General features: G+C 44.9%; 1 protein-coding gene across 2 annotated transcripts in view; it reads right to left on the minus strand.

The window, feature by feature from the left end:
• Positions 1-1,548: 1,548 nt before the first annotated feature.
• The window catches only part of LOC137528992 (cytochrome P450 2G1-like), a 49,311-nt gene continuing 30,316 nt past the window's right edge, over positions 1,549-20,543 (minus strand). The window contains exons 6-9 of one of the 2 annotated variants that reach the window (XM_068250840.1): positions 18,763-18,898; positions 13,585-13,772; positions 4,793-4,934; positions 1,549-2,141 (exon numbers count right to left, since the gene is read on the minus strand). In XM_068250840.1, coding sequence (XP_068106941.1) covers positions 1,948-2,141; positions 4,793-4,934; positions 13,585-13,772; positions 18,763-18,898 — 660 coding nt within the window. In that variant the 3' untranslated portion in view covers positions 1,549-1,947. The remainder of the gene's footprint in view (positions 2,142-4,792; positions 4,935-13,584; positions 13,773-18,762; positions 18,899-20,543) is intronic. The other variant, XM_068250841.1, reaches the window with a different exon arrangement.

Consider the following 20,543-nt stretch of genomic DNA (forward strand, 5'->3'; position numbering starts at 1 on the left):
TGCGCAGGCGCATTAAGTGCTTTTACGTGGTGTAACGTTCGTTCTAACGATGTGATCGTTACACACTTTTTAGAACTAACTTTACTCCGGTCGTTCTTTCGTCAATTAAAAGATCGTTCGTCGTTAACAACGAACGATCGTAGTCGCATGTGTGTACGTAGCACTACTCCTAAAAATGACCTTTTTATACATCCCATGTTTTTTTTTATGTGTAAACATTTACAAAGTAGATTTAACCACTTTGTCCTTTAATACAGTATATCTACGTCAGCTGTGGCTCTCTCCAAGCCACAGCGACGTAGATATACTGACCTGCTTGCAGCCCTGTTGTGCAGGGACAGGTGCGCTTCAGAGCGCACCTCCCGGCACTAACAGCTGCAATACTAATTGGTGAAAGGGAAAATGTTCCCTTGTAGCCAATTAGTAACCTCTCCACGGATGAACGATCACCGCTGTAGCAAACAGAGTGATCATTCATCCCTCTCCTCCGTGGTCGGATCTGCTAAAAGAAAAGGATTAGAAAGCAGCCTGACTCACCTTTTCCTGTTCCAGCGACCAGCCTGCAGCCCAAGCCTCCGATCGCCGCTCTGCACGCAGCCCTGTGATGCTGAATAGCCGAGTCCCGGCTTGATGACGTCATCAAGCCGGGACCCGGTAACCGGCATCACAGGGCTGCGTGCAGAGCGGCGATCGGAGGCTTGGGCTGCAGGCTGATCGCTGGAACGAGATAAGGTGAGTCAGGCTGCTTTCTAATCCTTTTTTTTTTAACAGATCTGGCCACCGAGGGGGCTACCTGGGTGGGGGGTGGGGCATCTGGCTGGCTCCTATGGGGGTGCGTGGACCCCTGGTGGGGGGTAAAATGTGCAGCTGGGGGGGGGGGACAATAAAATAAGAGGGGGTACAATTTTATTTTATGTTTATAATTTTATACTGGGGGCAGATCTGGCTATAATGGTGGGGGGCCCTAATCCAGGGTGCACCCGCTAATCCTGAGGGCGCATCTGGCTATAATGGGGGACCACTATTCCTGGGGACACATATGGACACATGAGGGGCAGCAATCCTGGGGATACATCTATCTATGCTGGGGGGTGCCAAACAGAGGACCCATTGGGCTATACTGGGGGTGACTGATATTGGGGACACATCTGGCTATAAGGGGGGGTCTGATACTCGGGACACATTTTGCTATTTATACTGGGGGACAGAATACTGGTGACATGTTTTTATCTTCTGTGGCACTTTTTATTTTTAAACTGGAATTGATAAAAACTGAGCAAAAATGCATTTTTTTAATTTTTCCCCTCCTTTTCCCATTAAAATGCATAGAAAACTTTTTTTGGTCTAGGGACAAAATACCCGCCAATGAAAGTCTAGTTTGTCCTGAAAAAAACGATACCTAGATCATTTAGGTGTCGTGAGTAGGGATAAAGTTATGGCTGATTAAAAAGGGACACCGCTAAAGCGTCAAAACTGCTCGGGTCAATAAGGGGAAAACAGGGTCTGGATGCGAAGTGGTTAAAAATCGCATATTTATAAAAAAAAAAATATACGAAAACGCATGCATTTTCGCTTTAAGATTTGCATACAAACGTGTACGAATTCGCATCCGCATGCAAATTCATTTACGCATTTTCTGCAACGGAATCACACTGTACTAGTGGAAACGTAGCCTAATTCCTTATCAGTTAGGGTTACACTATAATCTGACAAGAGTCTGACAAGAAAATGTTACATGCATGCCTGAATTTTAACTCTTTCTGGCAAAAAAGGGAAAAAGAAACACAGCCTAGATATTAATATGTTTGAGACAGTACATACACATGTTAATCTCATCATGTCACATGTCACTTCAGGTACACGTTAAGTATTTTTTATTCCCAGTGACAATGAAGTACATATTTTGCTGTAGAGATAAATTAGGCATCTGGCAGAGTAGGTAACATGCTACAGTGACGCAGTTCGGGGAATGAAGGACATCTCATAAGATCTGGGGATATTGACAAATCCCGTCATTCTAGGCGTGACGTCTTGGTCTGTCAGCTTAGTCTTAGATGTCAGTGTGAAGTTCTGTAGGATGGTTGATAAGAAAATAAACAGCTCCATACGGGCCAGACCTTCCCCAAGACACACTCGTTTACCTGCAGAAAATAACATTTCATTAATTACATAATTACAATACATTCTGCTCACCTATAAGCTTATGCTTGCTGGCATCAGCCCTTTACATACACAGTCATTTTAAATACATTCCCTGCTAGAGATGCTCAGTTTCAACTTACCACCTATAGAAGAGATCATGGAGGAGCAAAACATCTGCTCTGTGTGCTTCTGCTTAGCATGTGTAACGATCGGTGTCAACACGCAGAGAGAATCTGATTATTGGCAATCTGCAGAATCACCAGTAATACAGATATACACCAGATTATGGATGATCTGCAGTATCACCAATAATCCAGGTATGACTAACCTCTGGACACCTGAGATATGAGTGTATAATATAATCATAACACTTTGAGCGAGAATCACCAGTGAAACTGGAGATCAGGACGTAGGATTCACCCCAGGCTGAGGGTGAATCACTGTAAGCAAAAGGCTCCCTAGGAGAGGGGCCTAAGCTTGGTTGCAGGAAGCCCTGCTGCTAATAGAACAACTTGCCCTGGTGGATGCGAGATACTGGCTCTCTACACCCTAGTGGCGGGCTCAGGTAGTACAGGTATACTGTGCTAGTCCTGGGTGTGACATTTGTAGTAATAGCACCCTGGAACTAGCTTACGCAATACAGATATAGATTCCTAGCCTTGGGTGTGAGCTCCTTGATCACAACACCCCGGAACTAGTTTAACACATAACATAGCATTGAGACAGTTTCCTAAGCTTGGGTGTGAGGTCCGTAGTCACAACACCCCGGAACTAGTCTAAAGCATAACATAGCATATAAGACCCACACAGGCTGCCGCTTCTTTAAGCTCCTTCCATCGGGCCGTCGTTACAGGACCATCCGCCCGAGGACTAACAGGCGTAGGGACACCTTTTTTCCCCAAGCAGCCCTCCTGTTGAACTCCGGCCTCTCTTCGGTACGCTAGCCGCATTTCACGTCATATTAGCCTGCACTCCTTGGTATAACTCCACTCAAGGTGTGGTACGAAGTTACTTATCCCTGAGCGGCACAATATCCAAACCCGGAGGTTTCCGTGAAAGAGCAAGGCACATATTGGACTGCATCGACCGTCTAAAACTGTGTGTTACTGCATGTCTTGCTTATCTCGCTTGTATTATATGTTTTTGTCTTGCTTATCTTGCTTGTATTATATGTTATTGTCTTATGCCTGTCTTGCTTGCACTATGGCTATTGTCTTATGCCAATCTCTGTCCTTGCTATTGTTGCCACTGCCATGTGAACCACAACCAATTCCGGGTACGACCTCGGTCGCACTTGGCGAAATAATCTGATTCTGAAGACAGTTTCCTAAGCTTGGGTGTGAGGTCCGTAGTCACAACACCCTGGAAGTAGTCTAAAGCATAACATAGCATATAAGACAGTTTCCTAAGCTTGGGTGTGAGGTCCGTAGTCACAACACCCTGGAACTAGTCTAAAGCATAACATACAAGACATGCGAGAAATCTAGCTCAGTGTGCTTTCCCAGGTCCGTCCTGGTTCTAATACACTGTGGGATCTGACTGAGGTCTGTGTGCTAACACGTTAAGCATTTGCAACGGCAGACAACGAGAGACTGAGGGACAAGTGATTATATAGTGTGGCGCTAATCAGCGCCGCCCAGTCCCTGCCAGCCAATCCGCTACCTTCCTCGGATCAGCTGACCAAGGGAGTCAGCTGATCCGTCTCTGCTTCCCATAAAGCTTCTGCCTCTCCGCGCGCATTCCTCAGCCTGTGTGCACAGGAAGGCTGAATGAACTCAGAGACATGTCGCCACTCGTAAACTGCCGGGGAAGATGCGGAAACAGCCGCCGCGCCGTCAGAGCATGCGGTGGCTATTCCGCTATCCTTCACAGCATGTGAGCTGTCAGCCTGACTGAATGCATCACAATTTCTTTGCAATGATTGACACAGTGAGAGGAGTAACACTGGGGGAATCTGCTTGTGGTACCCCAAGGTGTAACTGCACCCCATGAGGTTACCATGGACCCGGAGGTGACCACAAGGAAGTCTGCTTACTCATCCAATTATAGTGAGGGAAAGAAGTATTTGAACTCTTGCTGATTTTGCTTGTTTGCCATCTGACCAACAAAACAACCAATCGGAGTTTGTTGTGCATTGCAATGAGCAAAAGAAAATTTTATATCCTAGAAACCAGCAACATTTCAGGCTTCCAGCTGTCTTCAGTGTATGCAGGTAATGAGGTAAGATATGTAGCACCCTTGGTAAGGGAGTGTTCCTAATCCCAGCTCTGTTTCTGCAGAGTGCAGCCTGAGGCAAGGGGACTTGGGCACTCTTTAAAGAGTACTTGAAGTAAAAAAGTCATGCCAGCCAGGCTCTGTCTGTCTTAATTATACAGGGCTGAATTCAGGCCATGATAAAACCTATTCTAATAAAGATGACCATATACATTTTTTTTCCATAAATTGCATCTCTTGGGAAAACCTGATTTTGATAATTTCACAAAACCAATATTACTGGCTCATCCCTATATAGGAGTCCTGGACCTTCCGTAAGTTATGTAAGGAGATGCACAGACACCTTTAGTTGTCTATGATGATCCGTTTACTGGCAGTTTAGATGCAAAATGTATGCATAGGTTCCATTTAAACTCTCTTTACACTATTCAGGTACCTGCAGAAAATGGCATGAAGGCCTCATTCTTCTTAAAGGAGCCATTACTGTTCAGAAAATGATCAGGGTTGAACTTGTTGGGTGTAGCAAATTGCTTGGAGTCGTTAAGAACAGATGTTAGTAGTGGATAGATATCCGTACCCTAAAGATGGAAAAACGTAAAATATGTATAAAACGGGCACCCTTCAAAATAAACATTTATTACTGTCAGTTTCATATATCCATATAATCATTATAGATCTTATTATGTCATCCTGATAATCTATAGCAAGGTCACACATTACCCCAGCATATCTGTCGCACTTCCTGCAGGAGGGGGAACCAACTGGACTTTCTTGTTGGGGGACCTGTCTTAGTTGCACTGTCCCTTCCATAGTAAGAGTGTTCTCCATTTACAGTGGCTTGCAAAAGTATTCGGCCCCCTTGAAGTTTTCCACATTTTGTCACATTACTGCCACAAACATGAATGAATTTTATTGGAATTCCACGTGAAAGACCAATACAAAGTGGTGTACACATTAGAAGTGGAATGAATATCATACATAATTCCAAACATTTTTTACAAATGAATAACTGCAAAGTGGCGTGTGCGTAATTATTCAGCCCCCTTTGGTATGAGTGCAGTCAGTTGCCCATAGACATTGCCTGATGAGTGCTAATGACTAAATAGAGTGCACCTGTGTGCAATCTAATGTCAGTACAAATACAGCTGCTCTGTGACGACCTCAGAGGTTGTCTAAGAGAATATTGGGAGCAACAACACCATGAAGTCCAAAGAACACACCAGACAGGTCAGGGATACAGTTATTGAGAAATTTAAAGCAGGCTTAGGCTACAAAAAGCTTTTCAAAGCCTTGAACATCCCACAGAGCACTGTTCAAGAGATCATTCAGAAATGGAAGGAGTATGGCACAACTGTAAACCTAGCAAGACAAGACCGTCCACCTAAACTCACAGGCCGAACAAGGAGAGCACTGATCAGAAATGCAGTCAAGAGGCCCATGGTGACTCTGGACGAGCTGCAGAGATCTACAGCTCAGGTGGGGGAATCTGTCTATAGGACAACTATTAGTCGTGCACTGCACAAAATTGGCCTTTATGGAAGAATGGCAAGAAGAAAGGCATTGTTAACAGAAAAGCATAAGAAGTCCCATTTGCAGTTTGCCACAAGCCATGTGGGGGACACAGCAAACATGTGGAAGAAGGTGCTCTGGTCAGATAAGAAGATGGAAATTTTTGGCCAAAATGCAAAACGCTATGTGTGGCTGAAAACTAACACTGCACATCACTCTGAACGTACCATCCCCACTGTCAAATATGGTGGTGGCAGCATCATGCTCTGGGGGTGCTTCTCTTCAGCAGGGACAGGGAAGCTGGTCAGAGGTGATGGGAAGATGGACAGGGAAATCTTGGAAGAAAACCTCTTGGAGTCTGCAAAAGACTTGAGAGACTGGGGCAGAGGTTCACCTTCCAACAGGACAACGAACCTAAACATAAAGCCAGGGCAACAATGGAATGGTTTAAAACAAAACATATCCATGTGTTAGGATGGCCCAGTCAAAGTCCAGATCTAAATCCAATCGAGAATCAGTGGCAAGATCTGAAATCTGCTGTTCACAAACGCTGTCCATCTAGTCTGACTGAGCTCGAGCTGTTTTGCAAAGAAGAATGGGCAAGGATTTCAGTCTCTAATGTGCAAAGCTGGTAGAGACATACCCTAAAAGACTGGCAGCTGTAATTGCAGCAAAAGGTGGTTCTACAAAGTATTGACTCAGGGGGCTGAATAATTACGCACACCCCACTTTGCAGTTATTTGTAAAAAATGTTTGGAATCATGCATGATATTCGTCACACTTCTCACGTGTACACCACTTTGTATTGGTCTTTCACGTGGAAACTCAATAAAATTGATTCATGTTTGTGGCAGTAATGTGACAAAATGTGGAAAACTTCAAGGGGGCCGAATACTTTTGCAATCCACTGTAATTCCAGGTATGATTCTTTTGCTAAGTTTTAGCTTGCTGAACTTCACTTGTTACACATGTGATCTCTCATATGCTAGAGAAAGAGATGACAGCAGTGCAGTCACAGGACAGCTTCCCTGGTACTCATTGCAGTGATGTTAGCTAATTGCATGTGGCAGACTTGATGAGCACATTATGCAGAAAGCTAATTGTTGTTAGCTGTGATATGCTAGACTGCACTTGCACAGATGTTATTTCTGAGTCATATAATGTTATATGGTGCTGCAGTATAGATTAGGTAGGTAGGTTCTGCAGTACAGATTAGGTAGGTAGGTAGGTGCTGCAGTATAGATTAGGTAGGTAGGTAGGTGCTGCAGTATAGATTAGGTAGGTAGGTGCTGCAGTATAGATTAGGTAGTAGGTAGGTGCTGCAGTATAGATTAGGTAGTAGGTAGGTGCTGCAGTATAGATTAGGTAGGTAGGTAGGTGCTGCAGTATAGATTATGTAGGTAGGTAGGTGCTGCAGTATAGATTAGGTAGGTAGGTAGGTAGGTAGGTAGGTGCTGCAGTATAGATTAGTAGGTAGGTGCTGCAGTATAGATTAAGTAGGTAAGTAGGTAGGTGCTGCAGTATAGATTAGGTAGGTAGGTGCTGCAGTATAGATTAGGTAGGTCGGTATGTGCTGCATTATAGATTAGGTAGGTAGGTAGGGGCTGCAGTATAGATTAGGTAGGTAGGTATTGCAGTATAGATTAGGTAGGTAGGTGCTGCAGTATAGATTAGGTAGGTAGGTGCTGCAGTATAGATTAGGTAGGTAGGTAGGTGCTACAGTATAGATTAGGTAGGTAGGTAGGTGCTGCAGTATAGATTAGGTATGTAGGTGCTGCAGTATAGATTAGGTAGGTAGGTAGGTGCTGCATTATAGATTAGGTAGGTCGGTAGGTGCTGCAGTATAGATTAGGTAGGTAGGCGCTGCAGTATAGATTAGGTAGGTAGGTAGGTGCTGCAGTATAGATTAGGTAGTAGGTAGGTGCTGCAGTATAGATTAGGTAGGTAGGTGCTGTAGTATAGATTAGGTAGGTAGGTAGGTGCTGCAGTATAGGTTAGGTAGGTAGGTAGGTGCTGCAGTATAGATTAGGTAGGTAGGTAGGTGCTGCAGTATAGATTAGGTAGGTAGGTGCTGCAGTACAGATTAGGTAGGTAGGTAGGTGCTGCAGTATAGATTAGGTAGGTAGGTAGGTGCTGCAGTATAGATTGGGTAGGTAGGTGCTGCAGTATAGGTTAGGTAGGTAGGTGCTGCAGTATAGATTAGGTAGGTAGGTAGGTGCTGTAGTATAGATTAAGTAGGTAGGTAGGTGCTGCAGTATAGGTTAGGTAGGTAGGTAGGTGCTGCAGTATAGATTAGGTAGGTAGGTAGGTGCTGCAGTATAGATTAGGTAGGTAGGTAGGTAGGTGCTGCAGTATAGATTGGGTAGGTAGGTACTGTAGTATAGATTAGGTAGGTCGGTAGGTGCTGCAGTATAGATTAGGTAGGTAGGTGCTGCAGTATAGATTAGGTAGGTAGGTAGGTGCTGCAGTATAGATTAGGTAGGTAGGTAGGTAGGTGCTGCAGTATAGATTGGGTAGGTAGGTACTGTAGTATAGATTAGGTAGGTCGGTAGGTGCTGCAGTATAGATTAGGTAGGTAGGTGCTGCAGTATAGATTAGGTAGGTAGGTGCTGTAGTATAGATTAGGTAGGTAGGTAGGTGCTGCAGCGTGGTGGGAGCAGGCATAGTAATAACTCACCTTTTTCTTCAGCAGAATAGCCGATCTCACGCTGCTTCAATGTACTTCCTTTCCCGGCATCTGTCTCAGTAACAGCGCCCCCTGTGTTGACATGCGGAACATCATCACAGGGGGCGCTGTTATTGAGACAGATGCCGGGAAAGGAAGTACATTGAAGCAGCGTGGGATCGGCTGAATGAAGGTGAGTTATTATTATACCCGCTACCAACACCTCTGCGCCCAGCTCCTGCCGCAACAATCCAGCGCCCCGGGCGATTGCACGTATCGCACGCCCATAGGAACGGGGCTGATTTAGTTGCACTGTCCCTTCATAGTAAAAGGGTGTCCTTCATCTCATTCCAGATTGTTTGATCCTCAATAATGACCCAGCTTCTACCCACCTCTATCACAATGTGGAGTTTATTCATCATATGTGCAACACATACGCAAATACATATAAGTCTGATGTATTTTTATCATGTGTAAAAAAAAAAAGTTCCTAGCTTTGCCAAAAGGCAGATGAAATCCCTAGACCATGATGATATCCTAGCCAGGGGTGTTAAACTCAATCTCGGAAGGGCTCAAAATCTGAAACCTACTCTAAGTCATGGGCCAAATTGTCTATTAAGATTTAACATTTACTGAACATTCTCAAACTAAGTGGCATAACTATATTTACTGGGGGAATATGGGAACCAGCTCCTCCCCTTCTACAGAGTAGCGCAGTGAAGCAGTTTAATATTTTGGCAGAAAATCCTCAAGATGAAAACAAGATGCTAGCTACACAAGGGAGTTTGGATGCCAAGAGGGTGCCCTATGGTCATTTTGCAGAGGGGTCCCATGGGTTGTTGCTGCACTACTCCACCTCAAACTAACAATGTTTCAACTAGAAACTGCTAGCTGCCTTCTCCTCTGTTTGAAGGAGAACATCTGAAGCCCTGGAGAGCAGGGCCGGATTACCAACCAGGCAACAAAAGCAGTCGCTTGGGGCCCCAGTCAGAGTCAAAGGGACCCCATCAGCACATAAACCAGCCCTCGCCATCCTGTCAGCGGTGGCTGGATGGTATAATGGTTAAAGGGACTCTGAGCAGTGCAGTAACTATGAAAAGATGCATGTCATTTTAAAGCTCTCTTTCTCCTCTTTCCAATGATATATAAACCGCCACCCTATGCCTTTTAGTTTTCGCTATTTTTGCGATCGAAATCGCGGCCACTGCAATTTCTATCGCGAAAATAGCTAAAAATAAAAGGCGTAGGGTGGCCGTTTATCTATCATTGGAAAGAGTAGAAAGAGAGCTTCAAAATTATATGCATCTTTCCATAGTTACATTGTATTACACAGGACAACTTTTCTCCAAAGTCGGCAGTTTGATTCAGCACAATGCAATGAACTATAAGGAACACAGGGGGATATAATTACAAACATCATGCTGGTAGGTGTGAGGATGTAATTAATTAGTTGTGGGTATGCTTAAAGACATACCCACAGGCACTGCTCGGAGTCCCTTTAAGGGCTCTGCCTCTGATACATGAGACCAGGCTTCGAATCTCGGCTCTGCCTGTTCAGTAAGCCAGCACCTATTCAGTAGGAGACCTTAGGCAAGTCTCTCTAACACTGCTACTGCCTATAGGGCGCGTCCTAGTGGCTGCAGCTCTGGCGCTTTGAGTCCGCCAGGCGAAAAGCGCAATATAAATGTTATTTGTCTTGTCTTGTCAAATGATGCCGTGCGCTGCTGATTGTCTTCAGAGCCAGGCTCTCCTCCTAGGTCCCCCTCCTGTTACTGTGCACTCTGCCACTGCCCACTCCTCCCTCCCTTCCCACAGAGAACCACAGCTGCAGCAAGAATGATAGCAGCAGATGGCAAACGCTCACTCACCTATCCATGATCCAAGCGATAGAGATCCCGGCATCTGAAACCCATCTGTCTCTTCTACAGTGCAGCCGCTCGCTCTGAACTTCCTGATTCTAAGATCAGACAGGAAGTAGGAAGTAGTAATAGTAGTAGTAACAGAGTGGCAGCACTCTAAAGGAGACAGATGGGCTCCGGATGACGGGACCACTATTTCTTGGATCGCAATAGGTGAATGTAAGTCATCTGGTGCTGTCATTCTCCCCCGCTGTGGCTACCTTCTCTGCTGGACTATCATATTCACTGGGATGGAGGCTGCATGGTGGCTGCCTAGTTTGGGAGGAAATCGGTTGTTTGGTGGTGGTTATGTAATTCTGTCTGGGGAACGGCTTCCGGTTTGGCGGTGTCCAGAGCTTTCTGCTATTGCCAGGCTGGAGATGCAGGGGGAAAGTGCTGCTGCTGTTATATCTGGCGCCCTCTTCACGGGGGTGCCCCAGCCCCTGAGTGCAAATGTCCCAGCCATTCATCTCTCACTCTGCATTTTACCGCTGCTATTCCCTGCATTGTGCACCCACAGAGGAAAGCGGGCTGTTGCCCATAGCAACCAGTAGCTCGGCTGCCCCGGTGTGTGCAGCACTTTTAGTGGGAAGCTGTGGCGGCAGACATATTTCTGTGGACTTTCCCATACAATAGCTAAAAACATGTTCTAGTTTATTTAAAGGAACTCTATCAACTAAGTGTTCTAAAATGACATTGTACAAATAATGTCTAAGTAGCTGTGTAAACATTTTCCTACATTTCATGTTAAATATCAGGCAAAGCTGTAATTCATTGTGTGTAGATTTTAGTTATGAGTATTGTATGACTCTTTGCAGTCTGACATGCTAAGAACAGTGTAATATTGAAGCAGAGTTATATGAAATGCTTCTGGTGTCAGTTTCACAAACTATTACAAATGATGTTTATGTTGCACATAAGATACATTTCCTCTTCTCTCTGCAGACAGCTCTCTGCGAGCTTTCTCTCACACAGGGTTAACAGATCTATTTTGAGGGAATCCCCCTCCCCTCATGGCTCACTCAGCATCAGTTTTGGCAACACTGAAGTGATTGGAATTAGATAACAGTAAACAAAGAGATAAGCATTCAAATGTATACACAATTACTTAGCAGCACTTTCCAAACTATTCCTATTTCAATTGAAAAAAAAAAAACATGTTAATCGAGTTCCTTTAAAGAGACTCCGTAACAAAAATTGCATCCTGTTTTTTATCATCCTACAAGTTCCAAAAGCTATTCTAATGTGTTCTGGCTTACTGCAGCACTTTCTGCTATCACCATCTCTGTAATAAATCAACTTATCTCTCTCTTGTCAGACTTGTCAGCCTGTGTCTGGAAGGCTGCCAAGTTCTTCAGTGTTGTGGTTCTGTGATGCATCTCCCCCTCCAGGCCCCTCTCTGCACACTGCCTGTGTATTATTTAGATTAGGGCAACTTCTCTATTCTCTCTTAGCTTTTACAAGCTGGATAAATCCTCCTCTGAGCTGGCTGGGCTTTCACATACTGAGGAATTACATACAGGCAGAGCTGTCTGCACTCTGCAGGAAGAAACAGCCTGACACTTCAGTGGAAGATAGCTGCAGGGGGAAAGAAACACACAAATGATCTCTTGAGATTCAAAAGGAAGGGTGTATACAGCCTGCTTGTGTATGAATGTATTTTCTATGTGTGGACATACTGTACATCAACCTACTTCCTGTTTTGGTGGCCATTTTGTTTGTTTATAAACAAACTTTTTAAAACTGTTTTTAACCACTTTTAATGCGGCGAGGAGCGGCGAAATTGTGACAGAGGGTAATAGGAGATGTCCCCTAACGCACTGGTATGTTTACTTTTGTGCGATTTTAACAATACAGATTCTCTTTAAGAACAATTATCAAGATCCCCTACATGCAAATATTCCATGGGTGCATTTTGTAATCTGTCTTCCAGCTTTTCTCCATTACCGTATCAAATTTCAGTTTCAGAGAGTGTGTGTGTGTGTGTGTGTGTGTGGCAGGGGGATAAGCACACTTGTTAAAGATCTAGCCACCTCTGACAGTGATGACAACCTGCCTAATCCACTCTTTGACATTTTTGGGGAAGGTGCTTTTGAACCAAAATTTGTGATACTATACATGTTAAACTCTAGCCCATGGCCAAATATGGCCCTCGGAGCCATTAAATTTGGCCCTCAAGTGGTTTACCCACTTTACATTATGTTTGGCCCACTCTAGACCACCAGGCAAGCTCAACTGGGGGTAAAGCCCCAGATCACCAGGGAAGTCATATGGGAAAGGGTAAAGCACTAGAAACCAAGGAACTGTTTAGGGGTATGAGGGGGACCACTATAAACCAGGGAACAATTTAGGGGTAGGAGGGGGACACTAGACACCAAGGAACTGTATAGGGGAGGGGGGCTAGTAGACACCAAGGAACTGTATAGAAGAGGAAGGACCAACAGATACCAGAGAACTGTATAGGGGAAAGAGGGGGACCACTAGATAGCAGGGAACTTTATAAGGGAGGGAAATGGACACTAGACATTGGGGTTGGCCTGTGACTTGGTCGTAGTGTTCAACTTCAGCCCAGTTTGTATTCGAGTTTGATACCCATGCCCTAGACCATGGGTTCTGAGCTGTATCTCATCAGGGCTCACCAATGTATGTTACACTAAGGACCTGCACATCCTGTGCAATGCCATTTCCGTTGCTTGCATAAACACTTGTATAAATTACGTTTTGTCTGCGCACTTAAATTTCATTGGCGGTTTGTGAATATGAGCCTTTGTGTCATATTGGATATCCCAATATTTCAGCATCCTCCATAAATTTAACAATCTAACCATTTAAAATAAAATCGTTCACCTACCACAGGGGTCCCCAAATTTTTTCCGGTCAAGGGCGGGTCAGCATACTTCAGACTGCTGGGGGCCGGAACATACATAAAATGATGTTGAAATACATTCCATTGAATCTAGGTATTGCTCCCCCTCCCAATCATGCCTGGAGGAGAACACCCAGCAGCAGCCATTCAGTCATGCGCCTGAAGAACGTCTTTGTGCAGCAGACAGTGAAGCATACCCAGGTGACAACCTGCCCTCCAGTTGGACAACAGTGTCAACTGAACTGAAACAAAAAATGTGGCTGTGTCTGTATTACTAATAATGGACCCACCTTAGGAATGGTGTAGCCCCTGAAGTTTACATCCTTTGTTGTTAAATGGGGAAAATCCATAGGGAGGACATCACATAATCTCTGGATCTCATGAATGACAGCATCCATATATGGCATCTTGCTTCGATCCTCAATATTCGGGATTCTATTTTCACCAATTACCTGGTCTATTTCCTTGTGCAATTTGACTGGAAAAGATTAAGCCATAATCTAAGTCAGGGGATTGTAGTTTTGCCACTACACTTATAGTATACATTGTGTCATTACCGTAAATATCGATATCCTCATATACACAAACAGCCCTACCTCCACTAAACTAATTTCCTCACCTCCTCCTTTGGCCTCTCTCAATGGTCTTTCACGTCCACCTATAAGAACGGCCACACTCTGGATCTCAGCTTTACTTGGCTATGGACCATCTCAATCTATGAAAACTTTCCTTTTCCTTTTTCAGATAAAAATTATGTATCTTTCCCAATCTATTCTTTTCGGTCTGCAGTTCTCTCTGCACTGAGTTGAATTTGCTTGTGTAAGAGGTACCACAACCTAGATCTCTACTCCCTTTCCGATGCTCTACAACCTTCATATTTCATGTCCTTCTACACTGACCATTAGACTCCATCCCCTACTAGTACTACAACAGTCTCTTCATTTCTGAATTGCACTGTCAGCCTTATGAATGACTTCTCCAGCCACTGGTAACCCCGGATGACTGAACCCATAAAAATAGTTTTATTAAAGAGACACTGACGCGAAAAAAATGATGATATTATGATTTGTATGTGTAGTACATCTAAGAAATAAAACATTAAGATCAGATACATCAGTCTAATTGTTTCCAGTACAGGAAGAGTTAAGCAACTCCAGTTGTTATCTCTATGCAAAAAAGCAATTAAGCTCTGCGACTTTCAAAGTCCTGGAGAGGGCTGTTATCTGACTTTTATTATCTCAAGTGTTATTGAACTATTTACTTTTTCTCTGCTAGAGGAGAGGTCATTAGTTCACAGACTGCTCTGAAAGAATAATTTTTAATGCTGAGTGTTGTGTAATCTGCACATATTATAGAATGATGCAATGTTAGAAAAAACACTATATAGCTGAAAATAAAAATATGAGAATATTTTCTTTGCTGCTAAACTTCTAGTAATTATTCATAGTACACAACCAATTCATTATATCATATATATTTTTTTCCGCTTCAGTGTCTCTTTAAGTCCATCTACAATAGTTAACTGGATTCCCCTAACACTAAGCCCTCTTTCTCAAAAATTACTTGTTATATTTATGCAGGCCCAAGATGCTCCAGCTGTTGCATTGCACTGGGGCTTCTGAGTGGGTCTCTGTAGGATCCAGGAGAAAGGCTGACACATCATTGTCATTGTTAGAAAGGGGGTGTTGTACTTGGACACATCAAATATTTTGTTTAGAGGGAAAAGAGATGAGACCTTCATCACCGGACCACAGGAAAAAACAGAACAGAGTAACAGTTCATCCAACCTTGCTCTTTCCCCCAACTTTTTCACTGGATCCTAAAAACATATGCACTCCACCTTCAGGGCCGGATTTGTGGGCAGGCCTCGTAGGCCCCGGACTAGGGCGGAGCCAAGGAGGGGGCGGGTTCAGAAACAGACAGCAATGTCCCAATGGCCGCCCATGCTATCCCCCACAATGTAGCAGTGTCACTTTGTCTGCAGCTGCCCCTCGCTTTGCTCTGCACACAGTAGCATGCCTGTGTGTGCAGCAGCAGCAGCTACAGACAGGGAGTCAGGGACAGAGCGGGCAGCTTTGTTAATAGACAGGAGCAGTGGCTGGCTGGCCGCATCATTACAGCTCTGCCCGCTGTCATTCAATTGTAGTCTCTCCGCCCCTCTTCAGAATCAGCCTGTGAAGCCATGGAAGAGGCTTTACCAAGTCTGGCCAGTGGCATCAGTGCAACCCTTTGTATCCCCGCCCTCCTCCTTGCTCCTGCCTATCGGAATTCAGAGGGACGGGGATACAGAAGATTGTGCAGGTCCAGGAAATGACTGAGATCGGCATGAAACGTTCGGTATAGTATCACTCTGCCAAGCCATAGATGCAATCTGCACATGGCTTTAACATTTAGCTGCATGCTGCACTCCCCTGCTTTTATCCTGCTCTGTGTCTCACGGTCAGTATTCTCCTTCTGTTGTTACACTGGCATCTGCTGTATACTCTAATGTCTGCTCTTCCCCTGCACTCAGTAATAATGCTAGGGAGGTTTTGCCGTGGGAGTGATGAATGGAATCCCAGGGCAGAGGTGCAGACAGCCACAAAAAAAAAAAAGTGTGTTTAAGCCCTTCTGGGCAGACTGACAGGGCAGCACATTGCTGAGAATAAGTTACAGGTTAGAAGTTATGTGTCTGCCATTCATAGAACATGGACTTGGTGCAAATGCATTTGCTACACAGTGCTATAAAACTACAAACCAGTGTACCACTGACACCATCTCCCAGAGCTGGGACAAGGTCCTCCAGCACCCAAGGCTGAGACACCAAAGTGCGCCCCTCCATCCCTGCCACCCCAGCCATCACACACTGATTGCTATTAGACTAAGGGGCGCCACAGGGCCCACAACCTCCCCAACACCTTACTATCTAGTTATCTGGCTTGCAATCACTGCCATGTATCCCCTTTTCTTATGTCTTTCTGCTTCAAACACAATTAGGAATGACAGCTGAATGAATTTTGCGCCCCCTCCTACACTGCGCCCTGAGGCTGGGCATCTCCCTATATTCAGAGGAGCAGAGCATGGTATTCTACCTACTCCAGTGGCAGGGAAGATCTAAACTCTCTGTTTTTCATTACACCTAGGCACTTTAAGGCTCGGTTCACACTGTAAATAAAAAAAAAAATGATCCATGTAAAAAACGCATCTGTCTAAACCGGATACGTTTTTAAAGATATTCGTTTTTTATCCATTCGGTTAGTGCACGTTCAATGTGACGTGTCCTTCGATCTGGAAAAATCATTGCAGACCCAAGTTTTATTTACGTTCTGAGGAACGTATGAATTCTGAGGCCTAGAACCCTCTACAAATCGCTAGCGTTTTTAATTAGTGTTTTGTAAGCAATTCCATGAGCGTTTCTGGCGATTTTGGGAGAGATTTTAAAAAGTGTAAGCTTTGTGCCAGCGATTGTGTAGCAATTTGCGAATAGCGATTTTTAATTCTGATTGGTCCTTTCAATTAATTTTCTTTTTACAGTGTGCAGTAATTTAAAAATGCTAGCAAATCACACTGTATAGCGATTCATGAGCGATTAAGCCAGCGTTTATATACTTTACATTGCAAAAACGCTGATGCTTAAAAATGCTGCATGTCCTGCGTTTGTCATTTTGGTCATCGCAATCGCTACTGTGGAATTTAGCCCATCCATTAACATTGGCTGAGTGTTTAGGGAAATTGCTAGCGTTTTGAAGACCTCCCTAAACACTCAAAACAATTGTTCTAGTGGGTTGTAGCCCTAAAGGAGCAATGGGAACAGATCCAAAGGTTAACATTGGATTCATTACCATTAAGATCTGTTCCATCACTGTCCACTTACAGTCCATTTTTTGTGTCAATGTGAACTGGGCCTTATGCTGCATACTTCTGTACAGCTCCCAGGTGTTCTTGCATGTCATGTGACATGTCAGGTGCTGTATAGAAGTATCCTGCTGCATAGTGCCCCACTGCAGTAAAGAGTATCTGTAGTGAAAAAAAGTGCCCTAGGGGGTACATTCCTCTGGACGTGGAAGTCTCTAGACACTAATAAAGTTTCCTGTGTCCTCCTTAGCACTCGATCCAGCGCTGGCACCCTGGAAAGTCTGCACAGGCACACTATGGCTTCCACCTCTGGGTCGCCCTGAACTTTAAACAGCTGCTTTCTGCTTGGGCTCCAGCAGAAAACGCCAAGTCCGATCAGGTCTACTCTACTGCGCAGGCAGCTCGCACATATCCAATCTGGCTCATCTATTTCCGCCAGAGCCCGAGCAAGAAGCTGATACTGCGTCTGTGTGAGGCTCACAGTGTAAATATTATAATGACCGGCACCAAATGTTTTAGAGAGTTGGGCAGAGAAGAAAGGGGGGGGGGGGGGGGGCAGATGATGACAACGGGCCTAGGGCGGTAAAAAGTACAAATCCGGCCCTGTCCACCTTGCAATGCTTTACCCACAGCTCTATCACCATGTGGTGTAGCCATGCCCCCACCATTCACCAGAATGGGAGGAGGTGGTTAGTCCCTGTAACAGCCTGCTTCCCTTTAACCACTTAATGACCGCCTAATGCCAATAGGCGACTGCAGGTCGTTAGTGGTTTAGCATGTCAGTTCACGGAGGGTATCTCCGTGAACAGCCTGCGAGCCTCCGATCGCGGCTCGCAGGCGAAATGTAAACACGCGGGGAAAAAATCCCCGCTGTTTACATCATACGGCGCTGCTGCGCAGCAGTGCCGTAAAGGAGATTGGTGATCCCCGGCCTATGATTGGCCGGGGATCGCCGCAGTCTGATAGGCTAAAGCCTGTCAGAGGCGGCGCAGGATGGATCTCCGCCCTGCGCCGCCCAGGGAAAGGAAGGGGAGGGAAAGAGAGAGAGGGCGGAAAACGCTGCAGAGGGGGGCTTTGAGGAGCCCCCCCGCTAGCCACATAGTGCCGGCAGCGATCAGACCCCCCCCCAGCAGGACATCCCACTAGTGGGGAAAAAAGGGGGGGAAGTCTGGTCGCCCTGGCTGCCTGCTGATCTGTGCTGTGGGCTAGAGAGCCCACGATGCACAGATCAGCACTAATTCCCCTGGTCATCAAGTGGTTAATAGGCTTTAACAAGTGGGTGAGTGACAAATGCTCCATCCCTCCTCTCAAAAGGGGCTGCAGGAGGCTGGGCCACTGCTATAATCCACCAGTGTTCCTCTGAATGGCATCAGCGCACTGGCTGGAAACTGGTTGGAAATTCAAGTGTATTTGTGAGTATAATAGAGAAGGCCAGTAGGGGGGCATCTGATTATTAGGTGGGGAATATAATTTATTCTTGTAGTTGGGCTTTAAAGTAAAAGGTAAGTACTGGTCATCACTTACAACATGTGTCTAAAAAGCAGGCGCACAATACATCACACTGGGTGAAGCCAATAAAATAATTCCTTTAACTTTTACGAATGCCTTCCATTTAATGCCTGTCTTATCCTCACTTTGTATTTCAGGGTATCTCATGAGTATAAGGAAGCCGTATCGCAGGGTGGTGCTGACAGTCTCTGTTCCAGCAAAGAACAGGTTGAGTATCGTCATGATCATATTCTTTGTGTTGAAGTTGGGATTGTCCTTTTCCTGGAAACACAAAATATGAGATTAAAAAGTGCATATCCATTTTAAGCCATTTGTTTTGTATGTGCAGATCTAAACCTGCCACCGCTGGGCGGATCGCTCAAACTCAGTCTTATCACGCGAACGATAGTCTGTACACACGCCCGATTTGACGGGCGAACGCCTGAACGACGGGACGTTCAAACGACCCGTCGTTCGCAAAAATCAGACGTGTGTATGGGCCTTTATGTCCTAGATGCTGATAAAAGTATTTAGTGTACATACAAACAACAAAGCTAAGGGAGCTTAGAGCTTATTGGCCGTACATAAACATCCATTGGCTCCAACACACACCATAAAACAACCCACCCATAAATACCCTGCAATCTGATAAATCAGGACAAATGATGCTAATAAGAGTTCCGGAATGGAATGCACTCCTATTGACAGACTGTAAGGGCCCGTTTCCACTAGAGCGAATCCGCATGCGTTGTCTGCATGCGGATGCGCACAGCCAATACAAGTCGATGGCCCTGTTTCCACTTGTCAGTTTTTTCCAGTGTTTTTCTGTGCAGGATTTTTCTGCACGGTAGAGCCTGCAGAATTCACCTGCGTGAGGAATGCAGGCGATTCGCAGGCTATGTATTTGATAGGGAAAACGCACATGCGTTTTTTGCCGCGATTTCGCGTGCGAATTCGCATGAAAACTAATGTAAATTGAACCAGGCAGTGACATGGGTAAATTCGCATATACCCTGCCTATGCGAAATTGCATGCGAAATCGTGGCAAAAACGCACGCGGAATCGCATCCGCATGCGATTTCGTCAGCGGTGGAATCCCAGCGATTTGCACCGCACTAGTGGAAACGAGCCCTTACTGTTTTAATCTTTGGGCCCATATATCAGTATTCAGCAGACTGACATGCACAATGGGTAATAGTTTGTCCACCACGTGTGTCCAGGATGACACGCCTCTGTGCATATACACATACATGCTCATTGCTTACACTATTTTGCATGCCAAACCTCTCCAGCCAGAAATCTAACAGCGGTTGGCACTGGGCCTCTAATGTAACTCATGTGACTGCCATCTCCAATGCCCGAATCGGCAGCTCTGATCTTCTACATACACGCAAGGCCCCCCAGCACCCTGCTGGCAAGAAACTATACACTGAGTAGCAGGACAAGCGGGACTGGTTGCAGGCAGCGTTGCTGCCGGCAAAAGGAAGAGCATGGAGACATGGAGGGACGTGGACCGCCCATCAGAGGACTTCACAACACACGTTGCACTTGTATCATTTGCTCTGCTGCTGCATATCAAGAGACAATAAAATGTATTTTTCACATTTCATGCTTCTCCCATTAATTTGCCAATAACTGTATCCCTAATTATCACACCAAAATGATATGTACAGGATCTTTTCAAAAAATTAGCATATTGTGATAAAGTTCATTATTTTCTGTAATGTACTGATAAACATTAGACTTTCATATATTTTAGATACAAATACACACAACTGAAGTAGTTCAAGCCTTTTATTGTTTTAATATTGATGATTTTGGCATACAGCTCATGATTGAAAACCCAAATTTCCTATCTCAAAAAATTAGCATATTTCATCCGACCAATAAAAGAAAAGTGTTTTTAAAACAAAAAAAGTCAGCCTTC

The sequence above is a fragment of the Hyperolius riggenbachi genome, chromosome 8 (assembly GCF_040937935.1).
Source record: "Hyperolius riggenbachi isolate aHypRig1 chromosome 8, aHypRig1.pri, whole genome shotgun sequence".
In the NCBI taxonomy this organism is placed as follows: Eukaryota; Metazoa; Chordata; class Amphibia; order Anura; family Hyperoliidae; genus Hyperolius; species Hyperolius riggenbachi.